The sequence below is a fragment of the Symphodus melops genome (genome assembly GCF_947650265.1).
Source record: "Symphodus melops genome assembly, chromosome: 19".
Classification (NCBI taxonomy): Eukaryota; Metazoa; Chordata; class Actinopteri; order Labriformes; family Labridae; genus Symphodus; species Symphodus melops.
In genome coordinates, this window is record NC_136709.1 from 18,858,989 (window position 1) to 18,880,560 (window position 21,572).

Here is a 21,572-nt window from a genome sequence, read left to right on the forward strand (position 1 = left end):
TTAAACATCCCGACTGCTTTATCCTCCCTTTTTCACAACTGTTTGTCCTTTCGCTCGTCGGCTCTCTTCTTCGTGTATTTGTAGAACTCCTCGCTCTTTTCTCATTTTGTCGGATTATTATATTCTTCTTTTTTTCCCCCCACCCATTTCTCATCTTCTCATGTTAAGCAGCCCACCTGCGTTACCTCCTTAGCTCCTTTGATTCTCGGTCTACATTCCCACCTCCAGCCTCATCCATTTATTAGAAAGAGGGAAGGGGAGAAAGAAAGACGAGTGGGGAGGGGAGGGAGGGAGTTTGAAGAGTTTTAATGAGCCAGTGCTCACACTTATGACAGGACGAGTAAGTGATGGAAAATTAATCTGTTTGAGTGTGTGTGTGCATGCAAAGTGTGTGTGTCTGTGTGTGTGCGCATATGATATTTTTTGGGGAAAGTCTGTGTTTTTGTGTGTTTTTTCCTGTGAGGATTTACTAACTCACCAGGCAGAAATATGTTTAACTTGTGCAATCAATGTGTGTGTGTGTGTGTGTGTGTGTGTGTGTGCTGTACTGATGAATGGCCCAGCTCTTAATGTTCTCAACCACTCTGTGGACTAACTAGACTATTTAATCACTCTCTCTCTCTCTCTCTCTCTCTTCCTCCTCCTCTCAGTCTCTGCTTCTCTGCCAAAGCTGAGTTTACAGCTGAGGTTAGGCAATGCTTATTGCACAATACATTACCTGTGTGTGTGTGTGTGTGTGTGTGTGTGTGTGTGTGTGTGTGTGTGTGTGTGTGTGTGTGTGTGTGTGTTTGTGGACTGAAGGTGTGACGCTGCATCAGTCAGTGTCCAGCCTGCTGGCTCACACACCTCTCGGCTTGTTATGGTGTGCAGGAACAGATAGAGGTGGCGCACAGAGCATAAATCTAACACACACGGGTGCACACAAACACACACACACACACACACACACACACACACACACACACACACACACACACACAACCTTGTTATACTTTTGCTCACTCGGTCTAACTTCCCTTAACTTCCCCTGTCGCTGCTAATTGCCTGGCTGCAGCCGTTACTTTACCTTTTTCATTTAAGACTTGTGACACTTAAAAGGACCCTTGTCTGAATGAAGTTCTGAATAGTTTCACTTTTAAAGAAACCTTAGAACATAGGGGAAATATCTCTCTCTGTCACACACACACACACACACACACACACACACACACACACACACACACACACACACACACACACACGCATGCATGAAGACATATTCACTCACAGCACAACTTGTCATATTGTATGCCAGCATCCACTCCGAGTTACAAGTAAGGTAGATTGCAGGTCCAGTCAGCAAGGTGTGCGTGCGTGTGTGTGTGTGTGTGTGTGTGTGCACCTGCTGCTGTAATGAGCAGTGGACCACAGGATACCCAAAGGCAAGGTTCCCAAATGGGGTCAGACTCAAGGACGTCTGCCACTGATCCATGTGCCCACCTCACACACACACAAATCATGTTGGACCTGTGAGCGAGTTGATCCTGCTGTGTTTCACAATATGAGGAAACATGCGATTTTACATCATCACGCCCACCCGTTAGCTCTGTCTCTTTATATCTTATTCCCCCACATAGCCTTCCAGCCCCCCCACCACACACACACACACACACAAAGTGAAACACCCTCTATTCGTCCCCAAACGAACGAGAGATTCACGCTTCACTGGCAGAGACTCTCAGAGTGTAGGTTATTAATGAGAGCATGTCCCGAACAACATTACAGAGCTACTGCCCCATGGAGGATATAGAGGAGGGGAGCGGAGAGGAGAAAGGTGCACAGTTAAGAGAGGAGAAAATAAAGTGGAGGAAAGGGAGGAAAAGTAGAAGGGGAAAAATGGAAACGAGTTGTGAGAGAAGGAGAGGACAGGCGCATTTGATTAATGGAAAAGGTGCAAGGTGGTCGAAAGGAAAGAGGGAAGATAGAAGCTGAGAGGAAAAGTAACAGAAACGAAAGGAAGAAAAGACGGTAGACGAACAGGAGAGATATAGAAATGAGAAAAGAAGTGGAAACAGATGGGCAAGTGGCAGGAAAATAGAAAAAGTATTACCAAGAGAAAAGAAGAGTAGTAGAGAAAAAGATAAGGACAAACATGACAGTAAAAGAGTGAGGAACAAAACGAAAAACATGTTAATGAAAGTTGAAAGAAATGTTTCGAGTAAGAGACAAAGTTTAGTTTAGTTTATTAGTTCATTTAAGCAGCAGACAAAATAACAGAACAGATTTACTCACAGGCAATAAAAGAAACAGGGAGAAAATGCTCTGAAAAGGAGTAGGGTGAAGTTCCCAGAACTTATGTGACCCCTACCCCTGACTTATCAAACATGAAAAGCAGTTTGTGACAATTTACTTGTGATCAAGGCTAGGCTTAGGCTTAAGGAGGGCGGAGGAGAAATGACAAAGTAGGCGATGAGGAGGAAAAGGTAAAGGTGGTGGACTGTCATAAAAAAAGAGTCGAGAAGTGGGAAAAGACGAAGGGATGGCAACGAGAGATTGAGGCAGAGATATTTTGAGGTGAACAAATTGCTAAAAGAAGAACGAAGAAAGGGAAGGGGACAGAGAAGGAGAACATAAACAGCTACATGAGAGGAGAAGGAAGCACACAAAACATGATAATTACAAGAGGAAATGGGAAAAATGAGAGAAGAGGTCATTAGGTTGGTAATGATTACAAAAATGAGGAGAGGAGGTGGATTAAGGGAGTAAACAAGAAAGAGGGGTAAAGGAGAGGAGAGAGAGGAAAATGAGAGGACATTGAGGTGGTATAGGAAAGAAAGGGGAGGGATCAAGGGATGAGTAAGGATGGAGGAATGGGATTAGGAGAGGAGGAAGCAGAAACATACCGTGAGGAGCTTCATTAAGTTCGTTTTTAATCCTCCTCATGGCATCACAAGCCGTAATAGCAGAGGAGACATCTAGTGCCATCTAGTGGTTAGTGTCTGAATCTCTCCTCCAGTAAAACCCACTCAGCCCTGCATCCTCATCTCACACTCACTCGCACCTCCACACACTGATAGGGTGCACAAACATCCTCCTCCCCGCCGCTTCACACTCAAACAAGCTGCTGCTCGCGGTCATTTTTCACCCTCGCTCGTGCGTCATTACAGAAGCAACATGTGCCGTCACACAAACTGAGCGCAAGGAAACATATTTGGAATTGATAACCAGTCTCGTGAGCCCTTGCTGTGTGTGTTTGTGTGTTTGTGCTGCTTGGCTTTTATAGTGAAAGTGATCCGGGGAGCGTTATGGGAGCATGGCGATAAGCCTGGTGTCACTGGCGTCTAATCATAGTCCATGTTCCTTATCAGCTCCTGGCTCCCAAGACGGAATGAACCATGGAGAGGAGGAAGAGGGGGGCACGCTGGGATAAAGAGGGAGATGGGGAGAGAAAGACAAGGTTGTAGAGGAAAGGAGATAGGAGAGAAGGAAAAGTGAAGTATTCCTCAGAAGGGGGGGGGGGGGGGGGGGGATTTAAGGGTCTGTTATACTATAAGTGTAAAAAGAAGCAGTGCTAAGCCCCGGGTCCCAGCTCACCTCACCTCCCACACAGCACAAACCCACCTCCTGTAAGAAGATCCTCCACTTTAATGCAACTACCCACCATGCACGCGCATGTGTGTGTGCGTGTGTGTGTGTGTGTGTGTGTGTTGGGGTTATCAGGAGTGCTAAGGATGGGTGGTAATTGAATAATGACAGTAACGCCTCTGATGGATTACCTGTCACTCTTCCCTCTTCTCTTCTTCCATCACTGTCATCTCTTTCTCTTCTCTCTTCTCTCGCCTCACAACCTCCGGTCAAATTGTCTCCCGTCCTTTCCATCACCCGTGCCACTACAAAATAAAGACACCCTGGAACACGCGAGGTGACGCGCCCGTTCACACGCACCCTTAAAGAGAAACTAACCCGCACGCTCTCTTTATTAGGGATATTAGCAGTCACAAAGTCTTTACGAAAGTTTTCACACACTCTGAGCTAAAGTTTGAAGTCATGCCATTGGATTTTAAATGCCAATTTTACACGAGCTGTGTCGTTTAATTCAACTAGTGAGAGTTGAATCAGAGGTGGAAGAAGCCTTCAGGTCATTATTTGATATGACTAGCTGAGTTCACTGCAAGCACATCTACTCTTCATGTCAGGTCTTTTAGCCTGTAGAGAGGTCTGGGGGCCTTTAGTGAACGTGGTCTCTCTCTAGAACAAACTACCTGTTGAGCTGAGGCCCAACACAACTGTCTATCCTCCATATTTATCGTGTGTGTGTGTGTGTGTGTGCAGTTATTGATGTTTGCTTTGTGGTGCAAATAATTGATTTGATTTTTGTATCCTATTCATGACTGTGGAAACATTTCTTTTTGGTATGTTGTTGTTTTTACCTCGATATAAAGCACATTGAGCTTACCTGTAATGAAATTATCTTTATGCAGTTTTTCTTCCACTTCATGTGTTTTTACGTTTTTTTTCTATTTCAGCCTATATTGATTCTTGTTTTCTTTTTTCTTCATCTCATCGGTTTCCATTAGTGAAAATACAAGGATGAAAAATAGCCTTTCATTTCCACTGTAGCGTTAAGACTCTTACATTTCTTTCACACCTACATATAAAGGTTGAGCTGCGTTGAAGCCTCACTTGTTGTTGGTGCATTACAGCTAAAGAGGAATCGAAGCATCTGCTGCAATGCAGTTTCATCTCCAGTGTCGGCTCGCTGATAAATGCTCGTCATCCATCACAGATGCAGAGTTTTTCTGTAAAGGATTAATGCTGTTAATCAGACAAAACAGTGCCAGCGAGGCCACTTTTCTGTCCACCATGAGAGGAAGTTTGTTTGTACCTGGGGACCACCTATGATGATTGTGTGTCCCTGATTCACCTTCCTACCTGGGAGGTGCTTTGCTCCACCTGAGTGAACACTGGAATCTCTGTGCAAGTCTTGTGACCCCCCCCCCCTCCTTTTTTTTTCTACTTTTCTGCGTCCTATTGCATCGCTCTTTCTCCCCTTCCCAAAATGACTGAGAGGAAACAAACAGCCTTTTACCAAACCTTGGTGCATAAGAGGCAAACAATACAATAAGAGGGAGACGAGGGAGTGTGAGATGAAGGAAGAGAGATGCTATCAAGTATAATTCATTTCCGCACAGATATCGTATAGCAGTCTCGGGATAATTAGAAGTCTGCTGCAAAAGACAAGAGAGGATTATTTTCTTTATCATTGTTTCTTTAATTGGTTGGAGGAAAAAAAAAAAGATTTTGCAGCTCTACACATTCAGCATGAGTATTTACATCAGGCCTCTTTGAAAGTGTCGACAACAGAAGAAACAAATAGCACAAAACTGATACAAAACTAGAATTGATCTAGTACAACAGACACGCCTTTATCCTTCTCAAATGAGGTGCAAAATATTGTAAGGATGTTTGCTTCTTTCATCTTGCACACTCAAGGAGTCTTTATTCCACCAAGAGTAAAAAAAAAAAGGAACCAATCACACGGCAGTGAGATCAAATCTGACTACTTGATAGAAAGACAAGCAATTACCAAAGCAAATCAGAGTAAATACGTTTCTGTGTTTGTATCTGGCACCTCTACCTTGATGGATTTTTTTCTGGTGTAATGAGGACAAAAAAATGTTGACAGGGAGAACTTGATCTGGTTTATCTGTGTCAGTGCCGAGCTCTGTGATGCAGAATGTGAAAGATATAATAAGGTGGAGATTTTAAAAGGCTTTCAGCTGCCTCTGATTCAACCGTGATTCGTAAATTATTAACGCTGGTCCAATACCGAAACAAGTATAATCATCTCCTACAGTCTGGTACGGGCTAGCATGCCAGTCAGCATGTTTTCATAACCCCGCTGGTTTCAGGTCACTTTTTTTGCTGACGGTGAAACAAACTGTAACAGTGTGGTAAGAGCAGAGAGTGTAACATCACCGTATCAGCCAATACTCAAGTCTATAACAGAATCCTTATCAGTCGGAAAAAAACAGGCTAATTGTAACATCTTGTTTGATCACATCTTAAACATGTCAGAGATATGTATGATTAAACTACTATTTCTCCACAGCATAATTATGAATAATCATTTTATTAGTTATGATGTTTTTTGATACACTGAAATAATTAATTGCTTACTTTAAATATTTTCTATTATTATTATTATTAATTATTATCATTAAAGCTCCTGTGAGAAATATTGGATTGGTGTCCATTTTGGCGCCCTCCCGTGTGGACACAGTGGGTACTGCCTTTTTTTTCTTTTTTTTGCCAGTTTTGTTCTTTGAAGGTTTTTAATCAAAGAATCTTCTTTCAAAAATCAAATGTATCACTTGCCAGTGGAAAATAAATAGCTGTTTTCATCTTCTTCCTGATGCTCTTGTTGGCTTTTGAAGGTCATAAAGCGGCATCAGTATTTATTTCAGTAAGCTTCATGACCGGCCAAAAACTCCTCACATGAGCTTCAACGACTCGCTATCTTTAGGATGTATGAAAACACAGCAGGAGACGACAGATTTCATCACACATGAAAGCAAGACGGACAAAAAAGGTTATCAAGAGTTCATTTTGAAAGTATTGGTTGATTCAAATGTTGTCAACGTTTTCAAAAAAAGAGGTCAAAGAGTCACTCTGAGGTCACAGTTAGCAACCTGAGCTCTAATCTAGTTTCTCCTAACTTTATAGTGTAACACTATACAGGCCTGGCACAGTCTGGTCCACCATACCAGCCGTGAGAAAGCAGTGATCCAAAGTGTTGTAAGCTATACAAGCCATGGGAAAGCAGCAACGCTACAGACACACTAACACATATGCACATCAGGGTGCACACACACTCAAGTTCTCTCACTCCCACACAAACAGTATAACATGCCCGACTGCCAATTACAGCATTAATGGCTGTGGGAAAAAAGTGTACACTCACAAACACGCTTACAGTAACTGAGACGTCTAAGCTCAAAGTTAATAGCACCCAGTTGTTCAGTGCCAGAGACAGACCCTGTAGGTGGGGGTGGGATGGTCGGGTGGGGGTGAAGCTTAGATTCATGAAAGAAGAAGGCCACAGTTTTCCAACAAACACAGAGGGTATCACTTCTTTCATGCACATATACTGAAGGAGACACATGCTGTTTTTAGGTAATAAGATTAAAATCTCTTAAAAAGCTTCAAAAAAGCGACACAATGTGTAAATAACCTAAGAACTATAAACCTGCACGTCTTTTCTATTTTCTTACTTCTGCCCTGTTCTTTATTGTTTCCTACTATTTGTTCAAGGCGTCCTTTAAAAGCTTGATTTCAGGACATTTTTCTATAGTTGCTCTCAGTCGATTAACCCCTCTTAGCGATGTCCTACGCTGCCCGTGCTATACAGCGAGGACGAAGCTGTTAAAACAGTGAATGGGTGGTGAAATGCAAGGCGAATAAACAGACAAACACCAAAGCACAGCGGAAAAATGAGGTTTAAAAAAAAACAAAAACATAACAGGGCAAAAAGAGAGAGACAGATGGCAGGGAGGAGAAGGCAGAACGGGAGGACGGAGACAGAGGGATTCAGTGGAAGTTGAGGTGCTGTATGTCTTCCTCCTGTTCCATCAGCAGAAGCCTGTTGGAGGGAAAGCACAGTAATGAGAACAGCTGCAGTGGATACACACACACACACACACACAAACACAAACACACATACAGAAGGAGGAGAAAACCCACTCCTTCAGCCGCTTATCCAACCCCTCTTCATCAGCAGAGCCACACAAACACTCTTTCACACAGTACAAAAACACACACCCTCCCTCTTACCCTCACACTCGAAGGCCTGCAGCATGGTGGTGTAAGTGGGGCCAAGCCAAGAGGTGTAGCTGCTCAGAACCCTCTGCAGGTGGTGTGTGGAATCGCTAAAGAGCAGATTGGATTCGCCATAGCCGGCTGAGCTGAACAGGCTGAAGCCCTCGGTGGCGTTGCCAAACACATTCTGCAGGAGAGAGAAAGTGTGACAGGACTTAATGCATGAGAGCATGCATGGATGTGCGTTGGAGTGTGTGTTTCTTTTTTCTTTGTGTGTGTGTGTGTGTGTGTGCGTGTGCAGCCAGCGGATCAGCACAGGAGGTATCAGTCATCCTGGCATCTCCCACACACACTCAAACACACTCGGTAAGGAAGAAGGATGGCAGTTTAGCAGAAACCTGCATTCTGAGACATGCTGATCGATAACACAGACTCCACAGAGATATGAGACACACATAAACACACTGCAGGAGAATAACACACACACACACACACACACACACACACACACACACACACACACACACAGAGTTGATATATTTTCTGTCTACACCCACCTGTAGACGCTCCAGGAACTTCCAGACACGACACTTGTCTTCCATGCGGACCACCACAGCGTTGGCGGGTACGGCTGCCAGATGGCATCGCTCAAACTCATCCAGACCAGCCTCGGTCCCATCAGGACACAGCAGCTTCAGGTCCTCCAGCTCCAAATCCAGGGCCCAGGACTCCTGGTTCTTGCCTGGGGAGGGTAAGAACTGCCTTCAGTAGCAGACGAATTTGAGGACATTTGGATTCAACAGAGATCCCTACAATTTACTCAGGACGCAGTGGCCCACAGAGTCTTCCTGAAATATACCTGATATCACTTTAGCTTCTGGCAGTCAGTGAAAAGACTCCTCTGTGTTGGTTGAATGTGCAGGCTGCCTGTTAGAGATGACTTTGCAAAGCCTATCGTCAACATGATTTAAAAGTTAACTTTTTGCTTGAGTCATTCCGATTCAGCCTCTTTTAATGTCTTTAGTTGGTGTTAGTCTTTTAGCCTGACAGCCGGAGTGTAGCTAAGTGCATATTTCACACTTTTCTTACATGTTTTCATTGAGCAGTGGAGATCACATGCAGACTTTAAGCACAAGAACTAGCTTGCACTCGCTTTGCTGAGATAATTTAGGCAAGAAATATGAATCCCCATTTTTCAAACACTAGGCTTACCAGATATTTCCATTAAAAAACTTAACAGTTGTTTTACATTTTAATTGTAAAAGCTGATTGCTATAATGGAAAGATTATTTGACAAGCACAGCAATGCAGTAATGGTAATGTTAAACATATGGTGGTTAATGGTTGCAATCTTTATCATTCAGAGTGTCATCTTTGCCTCATTATCTTTTTGTCAAGTCGCACATTTCTTTTGTAAGTTTGAACCTGAAGGTGGAATAATTATTTTTTAATTACATGTTTTAACTTGAGAGATTTGTTTGTCCACCCATTTACAAAAAAACAAAAATAACAAAACAGAACCACAGCTTGTTACTCAGAAGAGAAGGATAAACCACCTTGAAGCTACTTCCTGGCTCCCCTGACAACAGCTCCGACCGTCTGTGTTTTCTTGACCTCCGTTAATTGGTCTGACGCTGGACATTTCTGAACCATATGACAAAGCACGCTTCGTTAGGCAGCCACAGTGTTTGTTGAGCCTGCGTCAAACTGTTCCTTTCTCGGCTGAACTAGCTGAGTCTGTGTAGCGTGACTGTGATAATGATCACCATTAATTTAGGATGTAGCCCAAAGCAGAAGAGCAGATGCAGCAGACAGAGAATTAGGGCATTTCCTTACAGGACAAAAAAATGTCTGAAATAGTGTTCCTCTCTTCCTGTCTACTGAATGTTTGTTCCCTTGACAGATTGCTTCTCTTTTTTATCTCCTTTTAATCCACTTTTTATTTTCTCTCCAGTATGTCATTAAAAACATTCTTCTCACACCATAAAGTTTCAGTGTAATGGTTGCATTTACTCTTAATTCCACATACTGTAAAATACTCCTAATATGAGAAACGTAGTGAAACACTGACATCTTGTGTCATAACAGGGACTAGCACTCTCTGCTGACACCAAGGTACTTTAGATTAACTCTTTTTTTAAGGTAATTTTTGGGCATTTTATGCCTTTATTTTGAGACACAGAATAGTGAATCGCGCCTGAAATTGGTGAGAGAGCAACAGTAGGAAGTGACATGTCGGTACAAAGACACAGGTCGGAATTGAACCCAGGCCGTCCGCTTTGAGGATATAAGTCTCTGTACATTGGGTGCACACTCTAACCACTAGGCTACAGGCGCACAGTCATAACCTTCTTGTTGTGATAATATAATAAAAAAATTTAAAAAAATAAAAAGCCGTACCATCCATGTTGTCATAGAGTGTTGTGTGTTTGAGAAATGCCACATCTCCAAGGTTCTCAGCCACACACCTGAAAGAAAAACAAAACAAACAAACAAAATTGATGAAAAATAAAACAGAGTAGTAAGGAGATGGTTATCGGCACACTTCGGAATAAAAGATTATACCAGCATCAGTCTCTTGATATTTTTCACCGACAGTAATATCTTTAGGTCTTATGTAACTGTTGCACAGAGGTGTTTTGGTCTCTTGTTGTCACTTGTCGATGAATGTTTTGTTTACCACAGATCATGACTTTTTTTTCTTTTTTCTTTTTTTTGCAAAGCCGTCATAAATATTTGTGAAGTAGACTTTTTACAGCACAAAGGTAAGTCACCTGACTGTACTGACTCAAGCATCTGTGCCGGGTAATACAAGACTTCTGATTGGTCGTGTAGAAGTGAAGGAAATCCTATCATTGTCTTTAAATGAGACATCCAGCTTTGACTACTCTTTCTCCTTTATTTGGACGGTTGTTTCAAAAGATAAACAGTAAGGGAGACTCGGAGGCTCTAACTACTGGACCTCTGTGTGCGATCAATGTTTGCAGTGTTCACGTCGTACCTCAGCGCCCCAGCCTCCCCGTAGTGCCTCTCTCTGTAGTTGCTGGCACAAATGTGTCTGTCGTTGTCGTCACCTATACACGCCTCGCACAGGTTCTTGGGGTTGTTGCCTTTGGGGTCGTGCTGGGCGTCCTTCACGCCGGGCACACAGCTGTAACCGAAGAAGTTCCCCACAGCTGATGGGAAGACAAAGAATGAATTAGAGGAAGAACGGAGGCAGCTAATGGAAGAGCTTTGATGCGATATCAGTCACCTTTAATCAACCTCTTGAGTTATGATAAATGGTATTCAGCCTATATTAGACACGTTTCTGAAAGAAGATGTCAAACTCTAGCTGACAGTTTTTAAACGTGTAAGTAATTTTTAGGCTCATTCTAAACTACTTATCGCCTCATCGAAAGACAAAAAAGAATAAAAACTGGTTGCAGCTGTGGTCTACTTTGATGAATTAAAGTATAATAGATTCTTCAATGAGTGTATTATATTTACATTAATGTCTCATACGGTGGTTTTACTTTGTTCTATTTTGTAATATTAGAGCTCTCTGTGGTGTTATCTGATATGTCTATATTGTCTTAGCTTCCTGCTGCAGAGTCAAGGATTCAATAGACATTTTGGACATCTCTTTGTGCGATCCAATCTAACATGTTCTTTGGATAGACACTTGACCCTAAGTTTATCCAGCTGCTTCGTAGGTGTAAATGTAGCCTCTGCCATCAGTATGTGAATGTGCAGTCAGAAGGCATGAAACACACTAAACTATACAAGCTCAGGTCCATTTACCTTTAACCATTAATGAGGGATTAAAATACTGAAAACTCCCCTCATCCACATCAGACCAATGGATTCATTTCGGGAAAATGTCATTAATTTAGATGTTGGTGATTTTCTTTGCAAAAGGAGAAATTGGACACACACACACACACACACACACACTCCTACAAATCTCACCTTCAAAGATAATATGGCCTTGTTCTCATGCGGCTCCTCCATCTCTTCACTCCTCATTCCACTTCACTGCTTCTCCACATTCGAACCTCTCAGATAGCTCCCACCCCTTGACACACACATGCACACATGCCCACACACACACACACACACACACACACACACACACACACACACTCACCTTTGGGGAAGTTGCACTGCTCCCCTACACTGATCTGGGAGGTGTTCACCAGGTAGCCAATAGGAACCGTCCATCCCACCGTGGTGCGCATACCAGGGTGACAAGAGCTGCGTTCATGCATCTCCAGCAGGGACAGATCTGAGGAGGAGCGACGCGCCATCGCCACCACGTAGTAGCTGATGCCATCTGGAGAAATAAAAATCTGATCAGGTCACGAGGGACTTGTATGAAAATAATAAAAACAACTTGAAAATGAAAAATACAGCAACAACAACCACAGTGTGTCTACTATCACTATTTTGCTGTAAGATGTATTTTACAGTTTTTTTTGTAAAATAACTATTAACTTACATTCTTGACTACGTTGTTTTCCCTTCCTTAAAGAGAGAAAAAAAAGCACAAAACTTGTCTGCTGCACGGAAAGTGTCGATCTATTGTTTATTTTGGACAGGGAAATCAACCTAATTAGCTCACAGCATGATACGACTAAAATACGCTGCACACCTCAGTATACCAAAACCCACGTTCCATACAACAGAGCATTTTTTTTAGTACAACGCGTTAAAAGTGAGCACAGCTCTGCATTGCTTCTGAACAGCTCTTATCCTTTGTTGTGAAGGATTTTACGAGAGCTGACAGCCTTCAAGCTGATTTTCCAAATAAAGATCCATGGTGTGATGTTTTTGTTATTTTAACACATTCACCATGTTCCTGTTGAGTTATTTAGGCTGCAGAGGCTTCAGTGCCTTCTTGCTGTTTATTATTCCGGCTGCAAGTCTCAAACCTGTGACTTACCCACTCTGTTGTAGGACTCCCCTGCCGACAGCTCCAGGCCATGGCAGAGGCCCGCAGCGTAGATGTCATCTGCAGACATGGAGGCTGCATCTGCGGCTCCATTCTAACAGAAAAAAAAACAAAACACTGACTGTTATTTCTCAGAAGGCTTGTCTATATTTGCCACACACACTGATGCTTTAATTATTCATTCCATGCTTCTGGAAATAAATAAAAAAGGGATTCTTCAAGACCTTGAGAACAGAGGTTAATGATGACTATTTCTGTCTCCATCAGAAATGTCTTTCTGTGAAATTTAAACATTATTAATCTATTCGACATGTACATACAGTAACATTGGTGCTGTACAATTCAACCATGCACAAGTGTCAGATGCACCGGTCTTAGTGTGAAAGGCATAATGTTATTTTGCCACACCTGCCGATGGAGGCTTTTTGAATTAAAAAAGAAAAATGAAAAAGAAAAGATACTCCAAACGGTTCAGTTATAAAATAAACAAATAAAGTACACTTACAAAAAGAAGACAGTAAAAGTAAACTACTGACATTTGGGAACTAATATTTGCGGGAAAATGTTGTTTCTCCTTCAGCCATTTAATACCTAAAACTGTGTTGTATTTTCAGCTCAGTTGGTCTATTTTCCCAGAGTTTAGCTCCGACAACAGACAAGGCTGCCAATGTGCAAAACCTCCACATTTGAAAAAGACAATTACAGCTTACTGAAGCCCCTGTAAGGATTCTTCTACTCTTGATGTCTTGAAACAATTCAGTTGAACAGATGAAAACAGTCAGTCACAATGCTCTTCCCAATCGCGGATTAAACAGGTACCTTGATTTTGTCCATACAATCTCTGGTGTTCAGGCCTCGGACACATTGCAAAGTCCCTCGAATATTCCGAGCTGTGGCGTTCCCGGCCAAATCCAGACACTTCTGCTCTTCAGCGTCAGACAGTACACACCAGGAGACTGAAGAAAACAGCAGAGGGGAAATGATGCCATTGTAAATGCAATTTTACCTGCTGAACTGCCCAAACAAAATACTTACAAATGTTTCACAAGTACAACCAAAAATCATTGCTTCAAGCACGCTTTTCTGCAAGATTCTCTTCATCCTCTGATTGTACTTACAAGGATCTTAAATGGACAAGTTTTTGTTTGTACCTGTAGTTTTCTTATTGTGAACACAGCTGACAGACAGAAGATGCAGGAGGAGGAGGAGGAAAGCTGCAGGCAGTCTTCTCTCTAGATGCTCCATGTCGGCTTTGGTAGGAAACCTGCTTGGGAAAGTTTCTCTAATACAACAAAGATGGAGAGCAGGTGGATTTAGTGTGTGTGTGTGTGTGTGTGTGTGTGTGTGGGGGGGGGGGGGTCACTCTACTTCCCTCCCTCTCTTATAACCTGAACCTGAGAAAGAGGAAAATGGGGGGGAAGGGTAAAAGGTGGGAGAATGAGACAGGTAGGTTGGATGTAGAAAGAAAGAAAAAAAACACATTATTCCTTGATTCAGCTGAAGTCCTCGGTAGATAATCCTTCCTCCATCCCATGATAGCTGTATAGCGTTTCTCCCTCCAATTACCAACTGAGACTGATCCCCTGGTGGAGAGAATAGAGGGAGACACACGCACGCATGGGGCAGTTCAGGTCACCTGGCTCAGAGTGTCGACCCCGGGTCTTTAATTAAAAAAGCAGCGGACAATGTGTCTCTGTGCTGGAGCCGTGTTTGGGGAACAGATACCGGCAAAGTTCTGCTTCGACTCACTGGAGACTAAAACCCCAGGTAAGCAAGAGCAAACAGCACTGACTATTATTCTCAGCCACGGGAGCCGGTGAAAGAAAATGTATCTGCTACTTGATACAATTCTCCCTTTCCTCTCCCTATGCACACAGATACTGACGTCTGTGTGAGCCAACCATGAACACAGTCAGTTTGTTTAATGGGAGAATTGAAATGCATTCTTCTTTAATTCTTATTTCTTTTCCAATAATGTCAGTGCTGGGAAGTCTGCTCTGCAGTGAAGAATAGAGTTTATTTTTCATGCTGCTCAGCTTTTCCTGGTGGTCATATTCAAATTCCTAATTACATAATGTAACAGTATATCTCTATTTATAAATGTGCAAATATGTTAGACACTAACAGGCAGTTTCCCATGTTTCTGTTTACTTCAACTTACATTTCTGTGCTTATCAAAGAGATAAGACACACTATATGTTCTGTAAAGGAGGAAAATCATACAAAAACACCCACTCACACACGTAGTGTTTTTAAGTGTTAAGTGTTTAAGCATAAATGCATTCATTGTTTACTTCTTCCTGCATATTAGTTTACCTAAAAGTTAAACCTACCTGTCACACTCTCTCTCTCTCTCTCTCTGGTATGAATTGCATTTGTAAATTATTCACAAAATTGTTTTAACAATCCGGACTTGTTATTTCTCCTGGGTCAGACAATGTGCCTTTTGTCATTCTTTGTAGCCTATTTGGATTTTAGTTTCAGTTTCAGATACAGCATCATTCTTTCTATCCACAATGATTATAGATATCTGCAATCAATTATTATTATTATTATTTAATTAAGCTAATTCTGGGGGAAAACATCTACAATCTAATAGTAACCATGTTGTGACTTTAAATTTGGATGTTAAAAATTACACGGTGGATATCTGGATTAGATTTTTTTCATTTCGAGGAACATTTAGATTACGATATGTAACAATTATAGGTTGTAGTTATAAGATAATATATCTTTATTGTCATTGTATAAGTACAGAGAAATACTGTTAAATCAATCCAATAGATGCCATATCAAAAATATACAAATATACAAAACACTATAACCAAATTTGTGAACAAGAATATAAGAATATGGCTCAATAATGCATATAGATAGTATGCAGTTAAATATAAACCAAGGTGAAAGTGACACGTGCTGAATTATTTAAAATGAGAAACAATTAAGTTGCAAATATCCAAATTGTTCATTCTGGATTTAAATGCGGGATCTACTGATCATAGATCACAACCATACACTCGTGTAAATATTATATTATTAAATATTAAAACGACAACCTGTTGGAGGACTCCTCCGCCCCACAATGCACCGCGAGGATAATGTTTTGATGACGTCACGTCTGGCTGGAAGGGGAAGACAGTGGGTGGGCTGGGCTGCGCGTTTTTTTTTCTTTTGCACCGCAACAATTTACGTTCATGAGACATCTTTTAAACCAAAACAGGGACACATAACCAACACAGAATGAGTTAGAGGCTTTACTCGGTGTGTGCCAGGTAGGTGAATGTGTATTATCGCTCTGTTTTTTGACACGTCGCTGCTTTGTTGTTGTACAGTTAGCTTAGCTTGCGGGGCTAGCAGCAGCCGTCTGCCTGACTGGCGCCTCCGAGCCGCCTGTGGACGGGCAATAAACCCGCTTGTTAATGGCCTGTTAGCAGACACACAGCCACACAGTCTGCGAGGCTAAAGAACAAGCTACCGATGGCTTTGCTTGCTCGTATACTCCTCTTCTTAAACACAGGCTGTGACACTGTAATGTGGAGTGTTTGGTTATTTCATTATGTTGACTCTTTTAGCTTTATGTTTGATTACAGTGTCTTAGTCTACTCGCTTATCGATACAGATAGATACATAGAGAACTCTTTAGACTCAGATGTCCAATCTGTCTGAAGCCTTGACAGGCTTCTGATAAAACATTGAACATGATCCTGTTTTCTCTCCTCCCTCGTCCCTGTGTTAGTGCACTGAAACATGGATAGATGCAGTTTCCACGTCCTGCTGCTCCTGCTGCTCCTGCTGCAGAGCCTGCAGACATCTGCAGAGGGCTCAGGTACTGTGCTCACTGTCCTCCACTTCATGTTTACATGTTTTACAGACTGTGATGCCTCACCTTTTCTGTTCCGTGTCCCCGCCCTTGTGGTTCAGTCAAATGACCACGAGCAGCACATATGGCTTGCAGCTGTTAATATTAACAAGGGGAGCAGTTATCAGTTCTTTTTCAGGCTGTTTATGCATCTGTTTTGAGCGTTATTCTCAAAGTTTTCCATGTGATGTAATCTGTCCTGGATCGTACCGCAAATGCAAAATGTTGCTTTGGATTAAACCATCAGACTTCTTGGACTTTATTAAATGATCGTGTCTGGGATTCTGTGCAGTGTGAAATGGCGTGTGTGTGTGTGTGTTTTGAACTCCTGTCATCTTTTCCTCAGGTGGACATTTAGTGTGTCTGTGTGACACCCCTAAATGCCAGGACACCCAGTGCCGCGGCTCGAGCTGCTTCTCCTCCGTGAAAGTCACGAGTGCTGGGGTGGAGTTTGAGCGCGGCTGCCTGGAGGGGCCGGAGAAAATCCGTCTGCATTGCTCCACAGCACCGTCCTTCCACCAAGCCATTCTCTGCTGTAACAAAGACCTGTGCAACAGCAACACAAGCAGTAGCTCAGTGATGTCTCACCTTCTGACAGGTGACTATTCAATGATAACAAGCTAAACTTGTGGAAGGATTTGAATTGTCAAAAAAAGAAAAAGTGTTATCTGACAAAAGAATAGATTTTTCACCATCTCATTTTCCGTTGTCTCCACTTCATACTTGTTTTTTTCCCACTATCTTTGCTCACAGCCCCAGAAGGAGAACCAGTTCGGTATCGTGTGGAAACCTTAGCGCTCTTCGTGCTGGGTCCGGTGGTGGTTCTCGGTTTGCTCTCTGTAGTGTCAGTTTTAGCGTGCAGGAGGCTTCACCACGGCCGTCTGCAGAGGCTGCCGGAGTTCGATACAGAGCAGGGCGCCATAGACGGCCTCATGAGCTCCAACGTGGGAGACAGCACTTTAGCGGTAAGAAGAAAGAGGTTCGAAACAAATAGAGACTCCCAGCTGAGTAACAAGGGGTGTCATCACACGCTCGGGTCACTCCCAACTTCATCTGTGTTTTTATCTGCACGAGCAGTCTCACAAGCTCATCTCATATCTGTCTTTAGGATCTGTTGGACCACTCGTGTACATCAGGCAGCGGTTCAGGCCTTCCCTTCCTCGTGCAGAGAACTGTGGCCAGACAGATCAGTCTGATGGAGTGTGTAGGTAGGTACGACACACAGCTCGTATGCACACTGGACCCGTGTGTCTGACTTATTTAATCACAGTAATAACATCAAATATAACGAAACAATTTTACAGAAAAGATTGTAGAAGATACAGTAGTTGTTGAAGAGAAAGCAAGTCGTCGTGAGGACACAACGCGATCATACAGATCCGTGTACAGTGATGTCACAAAGGGGACGTGACAGGAAGTGCGATCATTTTGACCTTTTAAAATCAGCTGTCCAAACACAAGTCTCGTTTGTCTTTGTGTTGAAAGAAACCACAGATTAAAGAAAATAGAAGAAAACAAAAAGGTGGTACACTTCTATCAAGTCACTCATCGTCATGGCAACTCTTACAATTCTGAGGGTCGAAATAGAAATATGTCGCTCACAAGCCGGGATTGTAGCCCTGTAATAATAACAATTTTCAAAATGAGGGACTGAAAAAACAACTGTCTGTTTCTTCCATTCTCTGACTCGCTGAATGTTGAATTGTGTCTCGATGTTTTTCAGGTAAGGGAAGGTATGGAGAGGTGTGGAGGGGTCAGTGGCAGGGGGAGAACGTGGCTGTAAAAATCTTCTCCTCGAGAGATGAGAAATCCTGGTTTAGGGAAACGGAGATCTACAACACAGTGCTGCTGAGACATGAAAACATACTCGGTGAGTGTGGGGGAAAAGAAAGGACCCACCTACTGCCTGACCTCTTTATTGTTTGTTCACGAACACAACTGCGATGATGACATGTTATTTTCTGTCACGTTGTCCCGTCCCTCCTCCCCTCTAAAGGATTCATGGCGTCCGACATGACTTCTCGCAACTCCAGCACCCAGCTGTGGCTCATTACTCATTACCACGAGAACGGCTCGCTCTACGACTACCTGCAGCGGGTTGTCGTGGAGACGTCGGAGGGCTTGGCGATGGCTGCGTCAATAGCGTGCGGCCTGGTGCACCTGCACACAGAGATCTTCGGCACAGAGGGTAAACCGGCCATCGCACACCGGGACCTGAAGAGCAAAAACATCCTGGTCACAAAGGAGCTGCGCTGCTGCATCGCAGACCTGGGTCAGTCCGTTTTGCACTCTCATCTACTTCTAGGTCGACTTAAACAAAGACGGATTATAGGATTTGATATCCTTAATAAGCTGATGTATTTTCTCTTGTTTTAGTTGAAGTTCATTCACTCCCTAGTTTTTTTTAATCAAAATGTTTGCTTATCTTTCTTTAAGTTCTACAGATGTATTCAATTTCACCTGACATGTTGCAGGGTTGGCCGTGACCCACTCGCAGGCAGACAACCTGCTGGACGTGGGCAGCAACCCAAAGGTTGGCACCAAGCGCTACATGGCACCAGAAGTGCTGGACGAGACCATTCAGACAGACTGCTTCGATGCGTACAAGCGGGTGGACATCTGGGCTTTCGGGCTGGTGCTTTGGGAGATAGCGAGACGCATGTACAGCAACGGTGAGCTTCATTCATGTGGTGCGCTGTTAAGGCCGTGACATAGAGAACGGGTCTGTGGATCAAATGGACGCTGGGCCGTGCTGTTGGAAGAGAGGCCCAGTGAAACAAACGTGTATCCACTTGTTTGTGATCATTTGTTGTTTTTTCCTTTGGCTCCAGGTATTGTTGAGGAGTACAAACCTCCGTTCTACGACCAGGTGCCAAATGACCCAAGCTTTGAGGACATGAGGAAAGTGGTGTGTGTGGAGCAGCAGAGGCCTTTTATTCCTAATCGATGGTTCTCTGATCCTGTGAGTATTTGTTTTAGACTCAGAGTTGAATCTAGTTCAAAGAAATGGTCAAAAACATGGACTTGAAAAAGCGTTCTAGATAATAGAAGGCCTCATGACATTATGACCACTTGTTTTGTAGGTTTCACTTTTGCTGCCTCTTCCTGTTAAAGCACTGTGTTCTCACATCTTTGTGTCAAAAACCAGCGTTTTGAGATACAGTAGCTCGGTGTTCTGTGATGTAAACAGGAAGTAGACTACTACGTACTCTGATTGGTTGCTTAGTTGCTGCAGTTTTAGGAAAAGTTGCGGCTCCAAAAACAACAGATGATGCAAAAATGTTGAATTCAGAAGGTTTACAGAAAGGAATCAATCACATTATGTGTCTCTCTCAGACTCTCTCAGCTCTGGTGAAACTGATGAAGGAGTGCTGGTACCAGAACCCGTCTGCCAGGCTCACAGCACTGCGCATCAAGAAGACCCTGGACAAGATCCACAGCTCTCTGGAGAAAGGAAAGGAGTCGTGAGAGGAGCCTCAGAGGCCGCAGCCTGAAGTCAGAGATCAGCTTCGTAATGGCTTCCCTTTTCTGTTCAACAAGGCCGTTAAAGGGAACGGACAGAGGAGAGAGTTCAGGCATCACCCAGCCTCATCGTCTTTGCTCGCTCACGTTTTCTGTGGTTGTCTTCCACCGACGCCTATCTCTCTCTCTCTCTGACTTCAAATCAACGCAGACGTTTGGATCTGTCGTCTGAATATGCCAGCCTTTGCTACAGGACTCCAACCAATGTGCTCGCACTGACCTGAACTGTAGTCTGTTACTAAGTGTGAGCAACATGGGTGGCTTATTGTAGTGCTCCATCCTAATGCTTTAACGCCCACTTTTGACTCCTCTCTCACACACACACACACACACACACACTACACACTGAGTCTGTCACAGTTACTGATCCTCAGCTGATGTTTGCAGCATCAAAGCTGCAGCTTTGTTCTCAGAGACAATCAAACATGTTTTTATCATTGAACTAACTCAACAAACTCACATGTTGACTTACTAAAGGAAAAGAGCCAAAAGAATCAAAGCTGTTTTTAACACTTTTAAATATTTATGTATTAAATCCAATGCTACCACACTACTGAGGATGTGCAAGACTTGTGTACGATGACCCTGACTGTATACAAAATGTAGTCATTTACTGTACTGGACTGTCTGTACCTTTGTTTCTTTATTGGCGCTTGTAGGAAATGATTTGATGTGAAAAACAGTAAATTCATAGGAATGAAACATGCGAACCTGCCAGTAAAGGTTAGCCTGTATCTTATAATAAGAACGAGAATGAAATGGACTGACCCTCTCTGCCTGCCATACTTACACTCACTGTGGCTCGTTTGAATTAAGTCTTCTGTGCAGGCAGGGAGGAGTTGAGAAAGATTTGTTTATGGCAGTTTAAGACACGTTTTCTGAAGCGAGTGCGGCCTCCATTGACTTTCTCTCATTTCCCATCATGCCCCTCTGTACAAGTCGCCTGAATAACAAAGAAAAACAAACACTCCATCTATCTTTTATTCAAGATTCAACAATCAAAGTTGCCTACAGATGAATTGGTTCACAAATGCTGGGTTTATTTTGAAAGGAACCTCTAACTTTCATTTTTTTTATATGTAATAAAAACATGTACTTGACTCTTGCCTTTTGAGTAGTCGGCCTGTGTTAGAAAAGATGTGCTTTCAGCTGCCGAAGTCTACGCTCAGCTAGTTGAGAGTAATGCAGTTTAAAACAATGGACCTGAAATAAAACCTACATTTTCTACGTGTTCTTGTTGTTGAAACTGTTTGCAGGGTCAGGAATATTAACAGACCCACCCTTTAGATCAATTTAACATCACTACTAAAGACGTCTTTTAAAGTATATTAAGTCTTCAGTTAAATTAAAACCTCTCCGAAGAAGCTTCAGTAAAAGCAGACATCCATTAAGGTAGACTTTATCGCAGGACTTTCCGAGGTGGGAAGTCGTTCTTCTGACTTCAGCGTGTTCACTTAATAT

At 42.9% G+C, this 21,572-nt stretch overlaps 2 protein-coding genes across 2 annotated transcripts; one reads left to right on the forward strand and one right to left on the reverse strand.

Moving 5' to 3' along the window:
* Nucleotides 1–5,681: 5,681 nt before the first annotated feature.
* On the reverse strand, nt 5,682–15,813 carry otomp (otolith matrix protein). The gene is made up of 10 exons (XM_079370304.1): nt 15,787–15,813; nt 13,882–14,012; nt 13,550–13,686; nt 12,722–12,824; nt 11,927–12,112; nt 10,799–10,973; nt 10,198–10,265; nt 8,355–8,539; nt 7,813–7,984; nt 5,682–7,621 (listed from the first exon to the last, which is right to left on the reverse strand). Exons 2-10 carry the CDS (start codon nt 13,973–13,975, stop codon nt 7,611–7,613), a joined length of 1,131 nt encoding a protein of 376 aa, XP_079226430.1. The 5' UTR covers nt 13,976–14,012; nt 15,787–15,813; the 3' UTR covers nt 5,682–7,610.
* Nucleotides 15,814–15,855: 42 nt separating this feature from the next.
* On the forward strand, nt 15,856–21,338 carry acvr1l (activin A receptor, type 1 like). Its single transcript, XM_079370303.1, has 10 exons — nt 15,856–16,002; nt 16,467–16,556; nt 16,936–17,187; nt 17,343–17,554; nt 17,698–17,797; nt 18,313–18,459; nt 18,586–18,861; nt 19,064–19,261; nt 19,421–19,551; nt 19,926–21,338. Exons 2-10 carry the CDS (start codon nt 16,478–16,480, stop codon nt 20,055–20,057), a joined length of 1,527 nt encoding a protein of 508 aa, XP_079226429.1. The 5' UTR covers nt 15,856–16,002; nt 16,467–16,477; the 3' UTR covers nt 20,058–21,338.
* The last annotated feature ends 234 nt before the right edge of the window (nt 21,339–21,572 follow it).